The 15,000-nt window shown below is 45.8% G+C and overlaps 1 protein-coding gene across 1 annotated transcript; it reads right to left on the bottom strand.

Moving 5' to 3' along the window:
• Positions 1-5,773: 5,773 nt before the first annotated feature.
• LOC135830390 (uncharacterized) lies at positions 5,774-14,934 on the bottom strand. Its single transcript, XM_065342647.1, has 6 exons — positions 14,748-14,934; positions 13,349-13,504; positions 10,976-11,168; positions 9,952-10,124; positions 7,786-8,000; positions 5,774-6,831 (listed from the first exon to the last, which is right to left on the bottom strand). Exons 1-6 carry the CDS (start codon positions 14,798-14,800, stop codon positions 6,623-6,625), a joined length of 999 nt encoding a protein of 332 aa, XP_065198719.1. The 5' UTR covers positions 14,801-14,934; the 3' UTR covers positions 5,774-6,622.
• Between the last annotated feature and the right edge of the window lie 66 nt (positions 14,935-15,000).

The raw sequence follows: 15,000 nt of genomic DNA, 5'->3' as shown, positions 1-15,000 counted from the left end.
TACTCTTGATCATATCAATACCGCATTATACGCATTGATGTGCAAGCCTTTTCTTGCAGAAAATGGCACTAGCATGATAATGCATGTTCTTCTGCGGGGGAACATGTGAGTAGTGGTTATACTTTTTTATACGGAGGTCATTCTGTGCATGTTGCTGTTGCAGAATTTCATGACTCTGTCATAAATTCGTCTTGCCTTTCAGATATTTCAGATTTCCCCACCCTCGATCAGATTTATTTGAGAAATGTAGCCATGCGCCAGGTGCGTGTCGCAGATGTTTTTGTTGATTCTGTGTTTATAATGGTTTATAATCATGGGTTATCGTGATAAGGTCATCCAGCATCATAATATGATGCACTGAAATCGTAATCCTGTTGATGTCGATACAACTTTGTGGAAGTAGTTCAATGACTTCAAACTGTTAGTCCACGATTTTCTAAAACAACACAGCAAAGGAGGAACAATAAACATGTATTAAAATGTAAACAAATACATTGCTGAGTCCGACACCTCGTTCCAACAACTACACTGATCCTGAGGATAAAAGGGTCAAGGCTATGGTTGGAGGTACTGATACTGAGAGATAAACAATGCAGTCCATGATAATAAACTCTTACACATCTTTTGGTGAGTATGAATGATGTCCAGTCGAACCTCTTTAGGACGAACACCAAGGGACCGATGGTATTTATTCTGTGAGTTTGTCTTAACCTATTTTATAACGAGTGAAAACAATTATTTCTCCAATAGACATACGAATAGATTTCTTCTACAGCGAAAGATTCTAAGCCACACCTACTCATTGACTCGTCTAGTATGAAACAAAAGAGTCACTAGAGAGGTTCTGCAAAACGAAAATGCGTACAAACTTTCCCTCTATATCATGAAGTGCGAAACTTCGCACTAACTTTCGCAATTTTGGAAGCGAAACTTGCAGGGAACACGAAATGAACTGTCGTAGGAAATTTCGTGAGATCGGGTCATGGCGTACGTGCACTTGGCCCGCGCAAACTACGAAAATGTGCAGAACGCAAAGTTCGTGCAAAAATTCGTACACACTTTCGCAAGGACTGTCGCGAAACTTCGTTCGAATTTTCGTTTTGCAGAACCTCTCTACTGAACCTTTCTTTAGCAACATGACGGCAACTGAAACAGCAACAGAGAAAGTACGACACATGTACTGCACATTCTTGCAGGTACTACAGGTACTACAAACAGATTGCAGATCGTAATTCTTGCTTTGGCGGCACGAAACTTTATTTGGGGCAGTGCAATCTCGGCGGTACTCACAAATCAAACAGCCCAGACTCGAGTAAACAAATGCAATCATACAAGTACGAGATTTTCACGAGACGAGACTGCACCCATTGGCTTGTTTCGTATGAAGCAAACAAGTTACTGAACCTCTCCACAATTGAGATTTACCCTGATATGCGAATTTATTTGGCAAACTCGGTCAATGAGTCCTTGAACCTTTCCCTCCAGATTGGGAATTGCCAACGATAGTATGCCACTGACCAGTGCCTTACTTGTAACGTTCTAATGTGCAATGAATATGAGTATTTCGACAACACATCTAACATAAGCCTTACCGTCAAGAAGGTGAACTCGCGTTCTTCGCACACTGTAGTGTAGGCAAGGGCAAAGAGATAAAAATGGATCTAAATCCGAATAAAATCAGCACACGTTTCCGTAAATGAAAGGGTGAGCATAAGCAAATGAATCGAAGGAAACTGGCCAACTCAGAGATCACCTGTCATTGAGTATTCCGTAAAAGGAGGCCTCGGCAGCGGAAAAGCTAAATTTAGAAAGGAGATCCTGTCAGCTTTTCCATTATTTATTTCATTCCGCCCAAAATCAGCACACTTTTCGTAAATGAAAGAGTCAACACAAGCAAATGAATCAAAGTTAACTGGTCAACTCACCTGTCATTGAGTAATATTTCGCGAAAGGAGGTTTCAGCAGCACCGAAACGAAATAAGCCAGGCCAGGAGACGAAATATCCGAAACAGCTCATGCAAGAAGCAGTTCCAAAGAAGGAAGTTCGTCGTGCATGCACATCCGAAAAGGCAACAACAAAAAGTCTGCAATGCACACGCATGCGGCCAGCCGGCCGCGCGATGGTAGGAGCCATGGACATGGAGTAGCTCCCTGGTCCAGGACCAGGTACCGAGCATCTTACGTAGAAACTTACGTAGCTACGTAGACAACGTGTCTGAATAGCGGTGTCGTTAGGTAGCGCCATGTGAACACAATAATAGAAAAGCTGACAGGATCGCTTTTCTAAATAAGGGCTTGAAAGTGCTACGTCACAGCATAGCAACAATTTCAAAAATTCAAAAGCTGGATCCACTTGGATCCAGCTTTTGTATGGACCCAAGTAGGCATCGGCGGCTACGATGCCTACTTGGATCCATACAAAAGCTGGATCCAAGTGGATCCAGCTTTTGAATTTTTGAAATTGTTGCTATGCTAGCATTATAACTAGCATTATATGGGTGTTTTGAAGAAGTAGCAGTGCTCGGCATTAGGTGGCATGTTTTTGGCTGGAGAAAGCATTATCAGTTCTATTTTGGTACAATACAAGACTTTTTACACGTCTTTTCACATGACAAGAGGCTTGTACAGACAGTGTACCGACACTCTTGCAGCAGGTATGATGTATCTGTCTAGTGTGGTCATGCATATACAACTACACTTCCTTATCTCAGTATGAGCCAATTGTGGATACATTTCTTTTCCATGTGCATATTTGCCCACGATAGCTCGAAAATGTACATATCACTCTAGCATTATAGTGTGAATGGAGCATTATAACAGGCATTATGCCGTGAAATATCGAGCACTGCCAAAAGCAATACTGTGAAAAAACGAGCATTAGCCGCCGATGCCTAGATCCAAGCACATTTCAAGCCGTCTTACTCACAGCAAGGTGATGTAGCCAGTGAAACTGACTGATTTAGCTAGTGGGGGCGGGGTTACAACTGGTGGCGAAGTAAAAGTCACCCCTGCATTAGGGGTTTCCAGATTATCTTTTTGAATAATGGGGTATTTTTTGGATCGTTGGATTTTTTCGAATTTTGCTGTTTTTCCGTGATTTTTCGCAAATTCGACAATTTTCCGGAAATTGTTGCCAAATTCTACCTTTTTTAGACCTCTTTTTGAGGTGTTTTGGAAATCTGGGGGACCAAAGGCACCAATCACGTGCCACGATGGGCCTTAAAAAATTTCGACTTCAGTGCACGTGGCCTCTGATCTGAGATCGATCAGCGCTGTCATGCATATGTAACGTCATTGTTGCCACGGCAACCGGTAGATAATTTTCGGGTTTTGAGTGATTTTTTGAATATTTTTTAGAAATTTTTCGAAGAGCACCATTTTTTGGATTTGAATCTTGATGCTCGAGAACAATATCTTGTATCTCAATAATACGCAATTTCTTGCGAATAATCTGGAAACCCTTACCCTGCATACGACATGAGTGGGTTGCTATGCACCCACATACTGAGGCAATACTAGCAAAGTCACACCTTAGTGGATCCAAAATAGAAATCTGATGTAATACTTACTACTCCCTGGCCGTTTTTGACGTCATCACTTTCAAGCCCATGCATGACTTTTGTACTACACAAAATACCAATTTTTGTAGCATGCACTGTCTAAGGCCGATTCCACACTACACCAAATCCTGCCTAAAAAGCCATTTTTCAGGCACTTTTCAGGCAAGTTGCCATGGCGATCACTTTGAGGAACGCGCGAAAGTGAAAAGTGCTTGTTGTCTACTTTCCCTCCCCTTACTTTTATTTATCGCCGTGGTTGGCAATCACCCACTCTCTTTAACATTGGCCGGTGTTTCCACCGAGTCTTGAGATGTTGTAATAAATATATAAAGCAACACCAGCACCCTCTTTCAAGGCAACTTTTTACCTTTTCAGGACACTTTTCTGACTTTCTTCAGCCTTTCGATTTTTTTCCGAATGTGTTCCCTATCGTATCTTTCAGTTGAGGTGAGTTGTGGGCTGTCAACAATGCCTAGGGTCATGTTTAGCCAGGAGCTTGAGGGCAAGCTGATCGAGCTTTGGAACGGACATTTGAGGCGACCTCCGGGCGGTACAGTTCGCAGGAGCTACGCCGGAGGAGATCGCCATCAAGCTGAATTTGTTTGCTGAACAGCTCCGGGAGGAGGCAATCTATACTGCGTCGATCGTCCATTCCAAAATTGACAACATGAAAACGAAGGCGAAAGGACTGTACGAGACATACTCAACGAAAACTGCCACCGGAATGCCTGTTGGCGAGGTTGACAAATATTCGACCTATGATCTGGAATCCGCCTACACAGCGCGCGCTAGCGTGGTCAAATAATTAATTTCAAGATTGGGCGCGCGGAAATGGGTGATATTCGAGGATTTGGACCAACAAAGAGCCTCTCCACTACCGCCGTTGCTACATCAAGCACAGGAAAGCCTCACAGTCTAACCTTCAAAGCAAAGTCCCGTGATCGACACTTGTAGGTGTGAATGCAGCTTCACTTTATAAGCCACTTTATGCCTTCAAGGCAAAGCCACTTTCGGCGTAGTGTGGAATCGGCCTAAGTACTATTCATGGCCAAAGCCTGGCTTTAAGTCAAAGAAGTCAAGCTCTGGAGTCTGGCCAGCAGAGCCTGGATGGATTTTTGCAAAGCGTTCTTGCGATGGCGCAATTCCTGTTCCAACAGGAAACAGTGAGAATGATAAGTCGTTGCAAGTCCAGTTCGGAGTGGACTGACATTCCGCCTGACGCGGAAGTACCTGTCGTCAGTGAGCAGCCAACATAATTTTACTATGAAGAACAGCAAGATACTCCAAACTATTTCTTTTGGTCGTGGATGTACTGTACAAGTAATAGTTACATGACTGATGATTGTACAATGACTTTATGTAGACTTTAGTTACCTACATGTATTACAAGACATACTCATAACTGTAGTATGTAGGTCTGCAAGAAATATAGGCTGGCATGTATTAATTGTGTGATGTTGGATACTGTATAACATAATATTATCATGCTAGGTGTACTAGAAATTCGGCACCACTACCAGGGACCTGCCAGGTTTTCAGGTGTAATGTAGTAGGTGAGCAGCATTTCCTTCACATACAGTGCATACTCCAGTGCCTTTTACAAGTAGGTAGGTGCAATCTAAATTTTTTAGGCACCTGGTTTCTCTACCGAAATTACCGAAACTAGAGGTCAAGGGCATCGATTTTTCAAGTAGGGTCAGATTGAAGACAATTGGATATCGGTTCGAATGACATATCTCTCGGTTGCATACGATAATTATGCCAAACTTGTCAAATCGCCAAGTGTATGCTTACATTGCCATAGCGACCAGAGCAGTGATGACGCACATTCTGCTTAGCTCCGTGAGAGAGAAGGTCGATCCATATCTAGAAATACATCTATGGAATACGTTGTGTCTTTCTGCTTTATCCTAGGTGTTTTGGCCTTGGTTGTGCATATTAAGTATTATCTAAAACTGTCGTGAACTTGGAAATCCAGTCGCATGTCTAGCGGCCCCAGGGCGCTGGCCGTGGATAAGCGGTACACACATGACTGTATGCACTGCAGCGCGCTGGTCGCATCGGATCAACATGTGCACTGCACGCAGCGTTCTTTACACGCTGAGGCACCGGCCCCGGTCAATCGACTGGATTTCCATGTCCGCTACAGTACTGAGGGTTGGACACTCCAGTGACCTGGACAACGGGTCGTTGTTATGCACTTGAAACTGAACGCCAAGGTAGTAATTAAATTTGATAATTTGCGAGGCAATGTGAACATATGATAGCAATCAGTATAGAAAGCGGCTCAACAGCAATGTGGAAAATCACAAACCTGTTCATTCCTGAACGGTTTCAAGGCCTGCTCATCTGGGGAATCGTGGAAAAATCAACAATAATAAAGTTGCATTGCAGCCATAAATAAAAAATTACAAAATTATCGAATTCATGACCGTAATGAAAGCCAACACACAATGTGCATTACCAAGTATTAGCTACAGCCCATCTGATGTGCGAGATTCGTAAAATCACTCATAATTTTACACATTATTGGTCAATATGTATTACACAATTGCCCTCTTTCTTTATTGAATACAGCTGCACTGCTGGTGATTCAGGCTGCTCAACTCATTCTAAAAGTGTGTAATATTCTCATGTGTCTAGCCTGTGTGTCGACGGTATGAGAGAAATGGTATGTGATCCAATCTGTGATATTAACATGAGCTATGACATGCCTAACTATATGCATGTCACAGTGAGGACATTTTGTACGGAGGTGGTGCAGATGCAGGAATATTTAAATGTTGTGCACGATACTGAGGGCAGTGCTATCTTTATAGTCAGCATCGTTTATTTCTATTTCTTACAAGTGCCCGTAGGCTGCAACATTGCTAGAACCGCGGAGCAAGAGGGGGCTGAGACTCGGTGCACCCGGCCAACATGTGGTCTCGACTGGTGCACGAGACGCACCACTAGCGGTGTTGTGAGGTGTGACCCGTATGTTGTCAAGCTGTCACGAGGATTAATTTTTCTTCAAAACACGTAAAATTACGCTGAAACACTAAGCCATAGGAAGCCACTGCTTACACACCGTTCTCATCATCAACGCATTCCTCCGGCAGGGAGTGCAAGGCGCTGGGCGCATTGTTCACACCAGGCATGGGCTTCGGGCTTCTCAGTAGAGAGCACTGGGAGTGAGTGTGCTTCACGATGCTGCGCGGAATAGAGTACTGCAGAGTACTGCGGTCCAGTGGTCGACTCTCGGCTTCCGTAGGTGTCTCCACATCTTGTGCTAAAAGCACAGGGTGAAAGCACATGGGGAGAAAACGGATACAAAAGGAAGAGCAAGAGTGAGAAAGAGACCGGGAAAGGGAGACTGTCTCCTGTAAACCCAAAAACATGTTCCCGTCGGTTTTAGTGTGCGATTTGTGGTACAGACAAACTTGCACCTGGATATGCATACGATTGGACACAATTTCCTCAGTTTCTTTACTACAGTTCTACGTTTTGCGCCGGCCTACTTTCACGATTTCACATCCATCGCGAATACCGCGAAGGTTGTGCTGGCTGGGGCAAATGCTGAACGCCTGATTTGTCCCAACCAAGATATCAGCACTGGGCTTGTCACTATGTTTTGTTTGTCTGCTGATGTCTCCGCACTCCAGGTTACTTCTGTCGGTGTCATGTCCCATAACACAACGGAGAGGACTACTAATAAACAGTTAACGGCAATAATTGAATTCAACACAGAACTTCTTTCACATTTTGAACACAAGACAATTGAAAATGCCACAATTCTGCAGTGATCGACCTTCTCCCTCACGGAGCTAAGCAAAAATGGGCATCATCACTGCGCTGGTCGCTATGGCTACGTGATCATAAAATTGACAATTTGGCAAGTTTGGCTTATCGTATGCAAGCTAGAGATATGCCAATCGAACCGATATCAAATTGTCTTTCATCTGCCCTACTTGAAACATCGACGCACTTCCCCTGTATTAGGCATTTTGAGACAGGGGCATAGCTCGCACATCTGTGGTGTGGTCACCATGTACCAGCGGCAAACTCATAGCCGTACAATTTTTCCCAATTTAACTATGTAGTGCCTACGCCAGCCATTTGCTAGTGTGGTGACAGGTCTACGCTGACTACATACGAGCTACGCGCCTGCAAGCTACCGAAGAAATTATATTCACGTCATAGCACCTGAAACAACTTTGCAAGCCCAGGCAGATGTGTGACTTACAGAGGCAGGAAACATACTCTTCTTCTCTCAGTCGGTCAGTGCAGAGGTCACCGAGGAACTCCTTCATTGCCGGCGACTGTGTGACTCGCCTCCCGTCCGCCATGAGGGCCTCGATCATGCTGGGCGTGGAGAAAGGTCCAAGCCATGGTCCTCCGTACCCCGGATAGGACCCAGACAGGCGGGTGAAGAAGTCTTTGTACTTGCCACTCATGCTCCTGAACAAAATTTGTAATGCAAAATTCAGAAAAATGCACACAACGAAATTGGACTATTGCTCCAATAAACGGCTGTACCGGTAAGTCATTATCTACACTTTTGTCTGCATTGCCGCAAGAGCGTAAATGTACAGTGCTTGCCAAAGAAATCCAACCTGATGAATAAAATAGTGCCGGCGCCATGCAGCCTTACAAGCAAAATTTCTGTGCGCTCGAACGCATCGCTACTTTACTCATGGGGTTGGATTTTTCTGGCCAGCACTGTACTTCAAGACCACCGGTCGCCTTGGTCCCTAAGGGGGCCATAGCAAACCAGCCTTCAGACATCCACAGAAACATTCACCCTCGCAGCCAAGTACATGAACTCGGAACCCGGAACGATCAGAAATCCCAAAATATCAAAGCAACCAGCTTTGCAACGAAGTACATTTACTCAGAACACGGAGCCAACAGAAATACCAACAGTCACAGCCATGGAAGCTCATAGTAATAATACACTGGATCGAAACCTGTAACTCTGACTTCTAAATTACTTAGGACAGAAAGCAGTCTTCCGCCAGGTTGGACACACATACACAAATACATACATGGGTACAAAGGCACACACAGATGGTGATGTGCATGGGTAGTTGGTTACCCGTGCTACCCGGGAGGGGGTCCTCGGGTAGACGGGTACACAAGTGTACTCGAAAACACAAAGTCCCACTTGACATGTAGAGTCCATGTCTACCCAGTGTGTAAGGGAAGGGCCTAGGGGTGCATTGTGGAGTTACCATGGAACCATTACCCGATCGGGTACCTGTGCCACCGATGGAAAACTACCCGAACCCGATACTCGAAGAACATGCTACCCGATTCAGTCCTACACATATACACGCACACATATACACTGACAAACATGGGTGCACACATGCACACACAAACACACACCATTTGACGCCCATCACCGGAGGCGGTGATAGCGATGCTACAGCAGAAGCCATAGCAGCTGGTGCTGGGATTGCGCCATCCAACAGCTTGCAGGGCTGAAGAATTGATCGCCACAATTCAGCCTGGTCCACAACACACAGCTATGAAGTGGCTTTTTCTGGCCAGTGAATCCCTAATTTTCGGTCTTTTTCTTTTTTTTCACGCACACACATCACATACTCCGGCATGCACTGGCTGTTGGTAACCACCCAGGAGAATGAAAGAAAATTCAGGAGGAGTCTGAGAAAGAGAAAAGACATGTGTGACCATAATCGTCGGGAATCGAACCCACAAACTATCCATTGGAAATCGCTGCACATACCACTGCACCATATGGCCACACACAACAAACGTGTGTACACACACACACACACACACACACACACACACACACACACACACACACACACACACACACACACATACACACACACACACACACACACACACACCACACACACACACATGCAGACGCATATCTCTCTGTCTCTCTCTCTCAATCTCCTTCTTCTCTTCTTCTTCCCCCCCCCCCCCATCTCCGGATAATTATTAGCTCCCCGTTTTCTTGAGACGCCTTCACTGTGCAGTGAAGCCGACACCCTAGGCCGATGGAGCACATCAGACCCCGTCACCACGTCCACGATTCATGCCTGAGATGCTGCACCGCTGCTTTGCATGTCATGATTGGAAGCTGTGGCCTTAGTAAAAAAACAAAAACAAAAAACACACACATACACACAGACAGACAAAACACACGTGTACACAAATATGTACATACATGTGCAAACACACATGCACACGCCCGCACACATACCCACGGAATAGAGCACACGCATACTAGTACACACACACATACCCACGAAACCACATACACACATCTGCCCGTCCACCCGACCTCACGCACACACACGTGCACACACGCGCACACACACACACACCCACACACACATACAAACCAGATACTAAAGTTTCACAAGATTACCGGGTGAATGCACCAACAAGATTGTCAGCTTTTTCCACGGTCCAATCCTCATCAGTGGGGCCAGACCAGGCACCTTCCACTCTGTAGCGTGGATGACGAGGCTGTACCATTAGAATGCGACCCTCCTTGACAACTTCTTCTTCACCGCGCTCATTCTGGCCCATGTACTTCACCTGTGGTAGATGGAAAAAACAGGAATGATAAGCACGTAGAAATCACACATAGCTCCCTAAATTTCCGGCGACAGTTGCACACTCTGGGAATGTTGGACTTGCTGAAGTTCCCCCAGCAGGAATCTACCTTGGAGATGGATTTTTTCATCAGTTTTCTGGTTGTTATCACCTTCTTGTCTCTAAGGAGTTTGTCCATTATTATTTAACATTTCTGTTTAAAAACAACCCTCCACTATATATGACACAGTTCTGCTCACTGAAGTCCGATTAGTTGAGACAGGTTTCTTCCTGTTGCATTTCACAGTCCAGTGTTTGCAGGTTTAGGACTTCTCAATGGCCGGCGCATACTTCACCCACGATGTCAAATTTCATTTAGCAGCACTATACTGTTCAGGATACCGTCCCAGTCATATCCGTTGCTATGCTATTGCTGCATAGTTGGTCGTTGTTGTTCAGTACTTTGTGCCCATTGGTTGCTGCATCAAGAACTCTTGGTAAGTGAAAATATCCTTGGGAAAGTGTTGGGACCCATCACAATTCATTCCAGGCTCCCCCCCCCCCCCCCCCCCACACACACACAACCCCACCTCTTGCGACAACGATATCGAAGATGATGGCAAGAGCAACAAAATCACCTATAGTACTGTTGGGCGATGAAGAACGGAGAGACGAAGAACAGAGCGACGAAGAACAAACAGGCTAGTATTTCACCACGCACAGGATACCGCTATGTATGCATACGCGGTGACTCCACTGCACATAGACTGCCGTAAAACAAGATAAGAACGGCCTAGGCCAGGAGACTGACCCCGTCCCGCAGTTCTTCGGTCCGCGACAGTACCGTGTCCTACCTTGAGGCCGTACGCCTGCGGTGCCGATCCGTTGCTCTGGTATCCCATCTTACGCAGCATGTGCTCATCGACGTCCGTGTCGTTCAAGGTGGTGAACTGGCAGCCCAGCCACATGCGCGCATAGTTCATTGCTTTCCACAGCAAGTTCGCACGGTCGATGATGTCATGACGCGAACCGTCCGCCAAGATGATGCTAAGGCAACGTGAAAACCATAGCAGCAGCAGCAGCAATACGCACAAATAGTGAGTTCAGGAGAGCGTGGCCCCTTAGTGCTAGCTTTAAGTGCCACTAGGTACATGTAGGTTCACAGTGCATACAATTCACTGATGTCTGATGAATGTCACGTCGATATCGTATTGCACAGCAGAACAAGCTCAGTGCGTCATGCACTGCAAGTGCACATAACAAGACGCTGAACAAGAAGCGAGTTCAAATTCAGCTCATGAAACTTTGTTTTCGAGCGATCCATGCCTTCAGGTGGCAGGCGGTGATCGCAAACTAGTGTTTTTTGAATGCACCGTAACGACCTTCCAGCAGGATGGGGTAAGCAGTTCCGCAACTTCTTTCCTTCACCAACGCTTCGCTGTTTCTGTTAATGTTTTCAGACCTGCTACCTTCGCAGCAACATCTGCCACATATAGGTTTTTTTTTTAGGAATTTGAGAACACTTTGTTCTTGCAATCGTCAACTTCAGCATTTCAAATTCAGGAGAAATATCAGGATTCTTATACCGGAGCTTGCAGTCTTGACAAATGTCCACGCGAACAATGTTGGCCGGCACAAACTCCAGAGAAAAGATGCGCGCTCTGGGGCGGAATAGTGCGGAGTGCAATGAATTTATTTGGTGCGGACGAGATGTCTGAGACCACCATGGCTTCCGTAGCAAATAGACATTGTGTAGGAAGGGTCGTAGCAATGTTCGAACACAGAAAACAGCGATTCCGACAGACCGACTAAGACAAGCAAGTCACAAACATTGTGATGTGCGAAGCGACAATTTTAACCCTTTCCGTGCTGGCCCCTTTTACTCCAGCAAACTGACTTTCCAGCGCACTGACTCTCCTGGTGTCGTTTTCGCTCACATGTCCGAACGAATTTTTCTCTCAGTTCAGTTTGCCTGGATGGATTTTCATCATCCTGGGCTTGTTGGAAAGATCAGGTCCAAGCGAATCCATCCTGGTAGCTCTCAACTCAATATGCATGGCGGTGCAACTTCTATGTCCTGTTGAAACTACTTCACGATGCCTCGGAAAGGCACAGCAACTCGATCTCACATTCTTTTTCGGTTTCTTGTTCCAGGTCAGCCGATTTTCACTATTCAAACTGCGCTGCAAAGCTGAGATCCACGTGCTTTTGCTGGTGTCCATTAAGCATGCGCTGCACTAAAGGGAAATCCCCTGGCACGCAACAGAAAACTGCGAACGCCCGAACAAAAAAAACTCAAGATCGCTCAGTGCCGTGAATTTTGTGTTCACACCGTCGCCGCTCCGTCAATCTTTCTCCTATCGTGAAGAACTTTATATTGCTGGAAAGCTGAGCTCAATACCTTTCCAACGGTGTATCGATTGTCGCGATAGACTGATTTTTGACAGAGTTACGAAAGTTTGTACACTGATCTATGCACAGCGATATACTACGCAAATCTCATGACGTCTATAGACGTCATTAGTCGTTTGGCGTACAGTGCGCATGACGTCTATAGACGTCATTAGCACGGAAAGGGTTAATGACGCGGGGGGGGGGGGGGGGGGGGGGGAGAACATTGGTACCGGAAAAGTCAGAAAGCGTTCTGCTGCACTTGCTGCGTTGCGCTATACGAAGCTGCCAGTCCCGGCGGAAAGAGTGTTTGATTGGTCCGGCAATACCCCGGCCTGTCATGCCTTGTGTATGATGGTGGCTACACATGATCAAACCTCCAGTAAACTCACGTCAATGGGCAGAATGTCCCCCCCCCCCTCCCCCAGGCCAAACCTACCCAACCGGTTCCGCCGGGCCTGGCTGCTGAGCGTGTCTCGCGGATACAGCTTTCCTACTCAAGAGATTCCCCAATGGGAAAGATGCGTAACGACGGCGTTTCGGAAACACGGGCATTCCGACCGCCAAAAGGAAGCTGTGAAAATGCATTGCAGTGTGTAAACACTTGCCATGACAAAGCACACAAGTGCTACGTGATGTGAAAACCTGTCATTACAGCCCCACGGCTGTGCAGTCTTGGGGCTACGTCCCCTCAAATATTCCCTGTGCATTTCAAATTGCACCTGAAAATATGGTGGTTATGGGGGGGGGATCTGTTCGCCCTCGGTAAAGTTGTGCATTGTAAAAACACAAGAAATCAAAAACAAACAAAAACAATTTTTCAGATCATATCTTACTAGTCCGTTTGTCGCCGTAGCAACGGGAGCAGGCCAAGATTCTCCATATGTCCACCATCGCTGATGTGCAGGATATAGTCTGGATGGTTTCCATATGTGGTCTGTGTTGCTAATTCCCGCATCTGGCGAGCAGTCGGCAGTAGCTCTAGAAATGACCTGCAAGGAATAGGTTTGCAAACAGAACACAGTTAGACTCCGGTGGAGAGCAAGGGAATATAAGAAGCAAAGAGGACCAAAAGAGCTACACGTTATGCTATCATATGTTACCGCATGAGCTGATCGTAAAGTAACTGGTGGTGTTGTAGTAGTAGTAGCAGTAGTAGTAGTAGAATTTATTATTTTGATAGGGAAGGCCCTACAGACGTTGCCGTCTTGTTACAGGGAACCCTAAGTTTGTTAGTGGATATGATAGCGTAACTTGTAGCTCTTTTGGTAGTACACATGATGGTACACAAATAACGTTACTGGCGCAAAATACAGTTGAAACGATGTGTTCAGAAAATTTAATAATTCCCCCCCCCCCCCCCGGAATTGCATTTAGGACGATGGCTGGGTCCATGTTTACCTGCCTGTGTCTGTAGCCATATAAAGGATATGCGATTACACCATAAGTTCACAGTTTGGAAATTATTGGATGTTTAATAGCGGACGTCGTGAAAGAGCAAAGGGAGCTGACATGAAAATTTACTTTTTCTAAACAAAATTACTTCTTTATTTCATTGAAGTACTTGACAGTTGAGACGATTCGCCAAAGTCGCTGCATAGCTAGCAATGCATTAGCGATCCACTTATGAGTCCACTAGCGGCTCGCACTGTACACATTGCACCCGTAAGCGGTTCGAACCACTGTCTTGTGTCGTATGCACAGCAGTGCCACCTGTGTGCTTCTGCTGACTCGCCACCATGACATTTTTCGCATAATCTCTATAGTTGTACACCTGCACACGTTTAGGAAACTTTGTTTCTCAATTCCAAACTGCAAGAAATCGGTCTCATCACTGCGACTCCAATTGAAATTTACATAACACGAAATTTTCGGGCCAGGCCCATCATCAGGCTAAACAGCTGCACACTGCAATTCCAATAACAAATCTACTGCTCGACCTGCTTCAAGGAATGTTTGACTGCGCACCCCTCTATACTTTGGACCAGCTGTTCCAGGGGGAGAGTGCATCACAAACCAGAGAGCTTGGAAGCTCAGGGCCCATAAGCTATGCTTTTTTTGTGGCCAGCTGTCTTTGATGGTACGGTACGTGACAGGTACGGGATAGCGCCAGGCATGTCGACGGCACAAACACACACGGAATTGAAGCTATTTGGACCCTGGCTAGCACCAGACGTTACTGAGGTAACGTCTCTTGCATAGCTACGGGAATAATATCATGACATCGTTCAGTACCGTGTGCAGGACGAAACAACATCGTTCTCCTGCCGGCTCTGCGGTGCTGGCATGGTTGCAATAATGTAAAGGCCGAAAAAGACGAAGTTGGAACTCCACCAGAGAAGGTCTGATTCAGACCATTGTGGTGCAACCAGCTTGATGATATAGAAGTGAGTGATGAACGCTTGGAGGATGATGCCGATGACAAGCTGAATGGAACAAAGAAAAACAAAAACAAACACACAAATAAGGGGCCATCCGTAAATACCGA

The sequence above is a fragment of the Sycon ciliatum genome, unplaced genomic scaffold (genome assembly GCF_964019385.1).
Source record: "Sycon ciliatum unplaced genomic scaffold, ocSycCili1.1 SCAFFOLD_2330, whole genome shotgun sequence".
Lineage (NCBI taxonomy): Eukaryota > Metazoa > Porifera > Calcarea > Leucosolenida > Sycettidae > Sycon > Sycon ciliatum.
This window is presented reverse-complemented; position numbering and strand designations above follow the sequence as displayed.

Bases quoted from the DNA above. Each gene is read 5' to 3' on its own strand.
- LOC135830390 (XM_065342647.1), bottom strand. From the start codon at position 14,800: ATGCCAGCACCGCAGAGCCGGCAGGAGAACGATGTTGTTTCGTCCTGC. The intron at 11,169-13,348 runs GTAAGATATGAT...ACGTTGCCTTAG, and splicing joins CTACGGCGACAAACGGACTA to CATCATCTTGGCGGACGGTT. The intron at 8,001-9,951 runs GTAATCTTGTGA...AATTTTGTTCAG, and splicing joins CTTGTTGGTGCATTCACCCG to GAGCATGAGTGGCAAGTACA.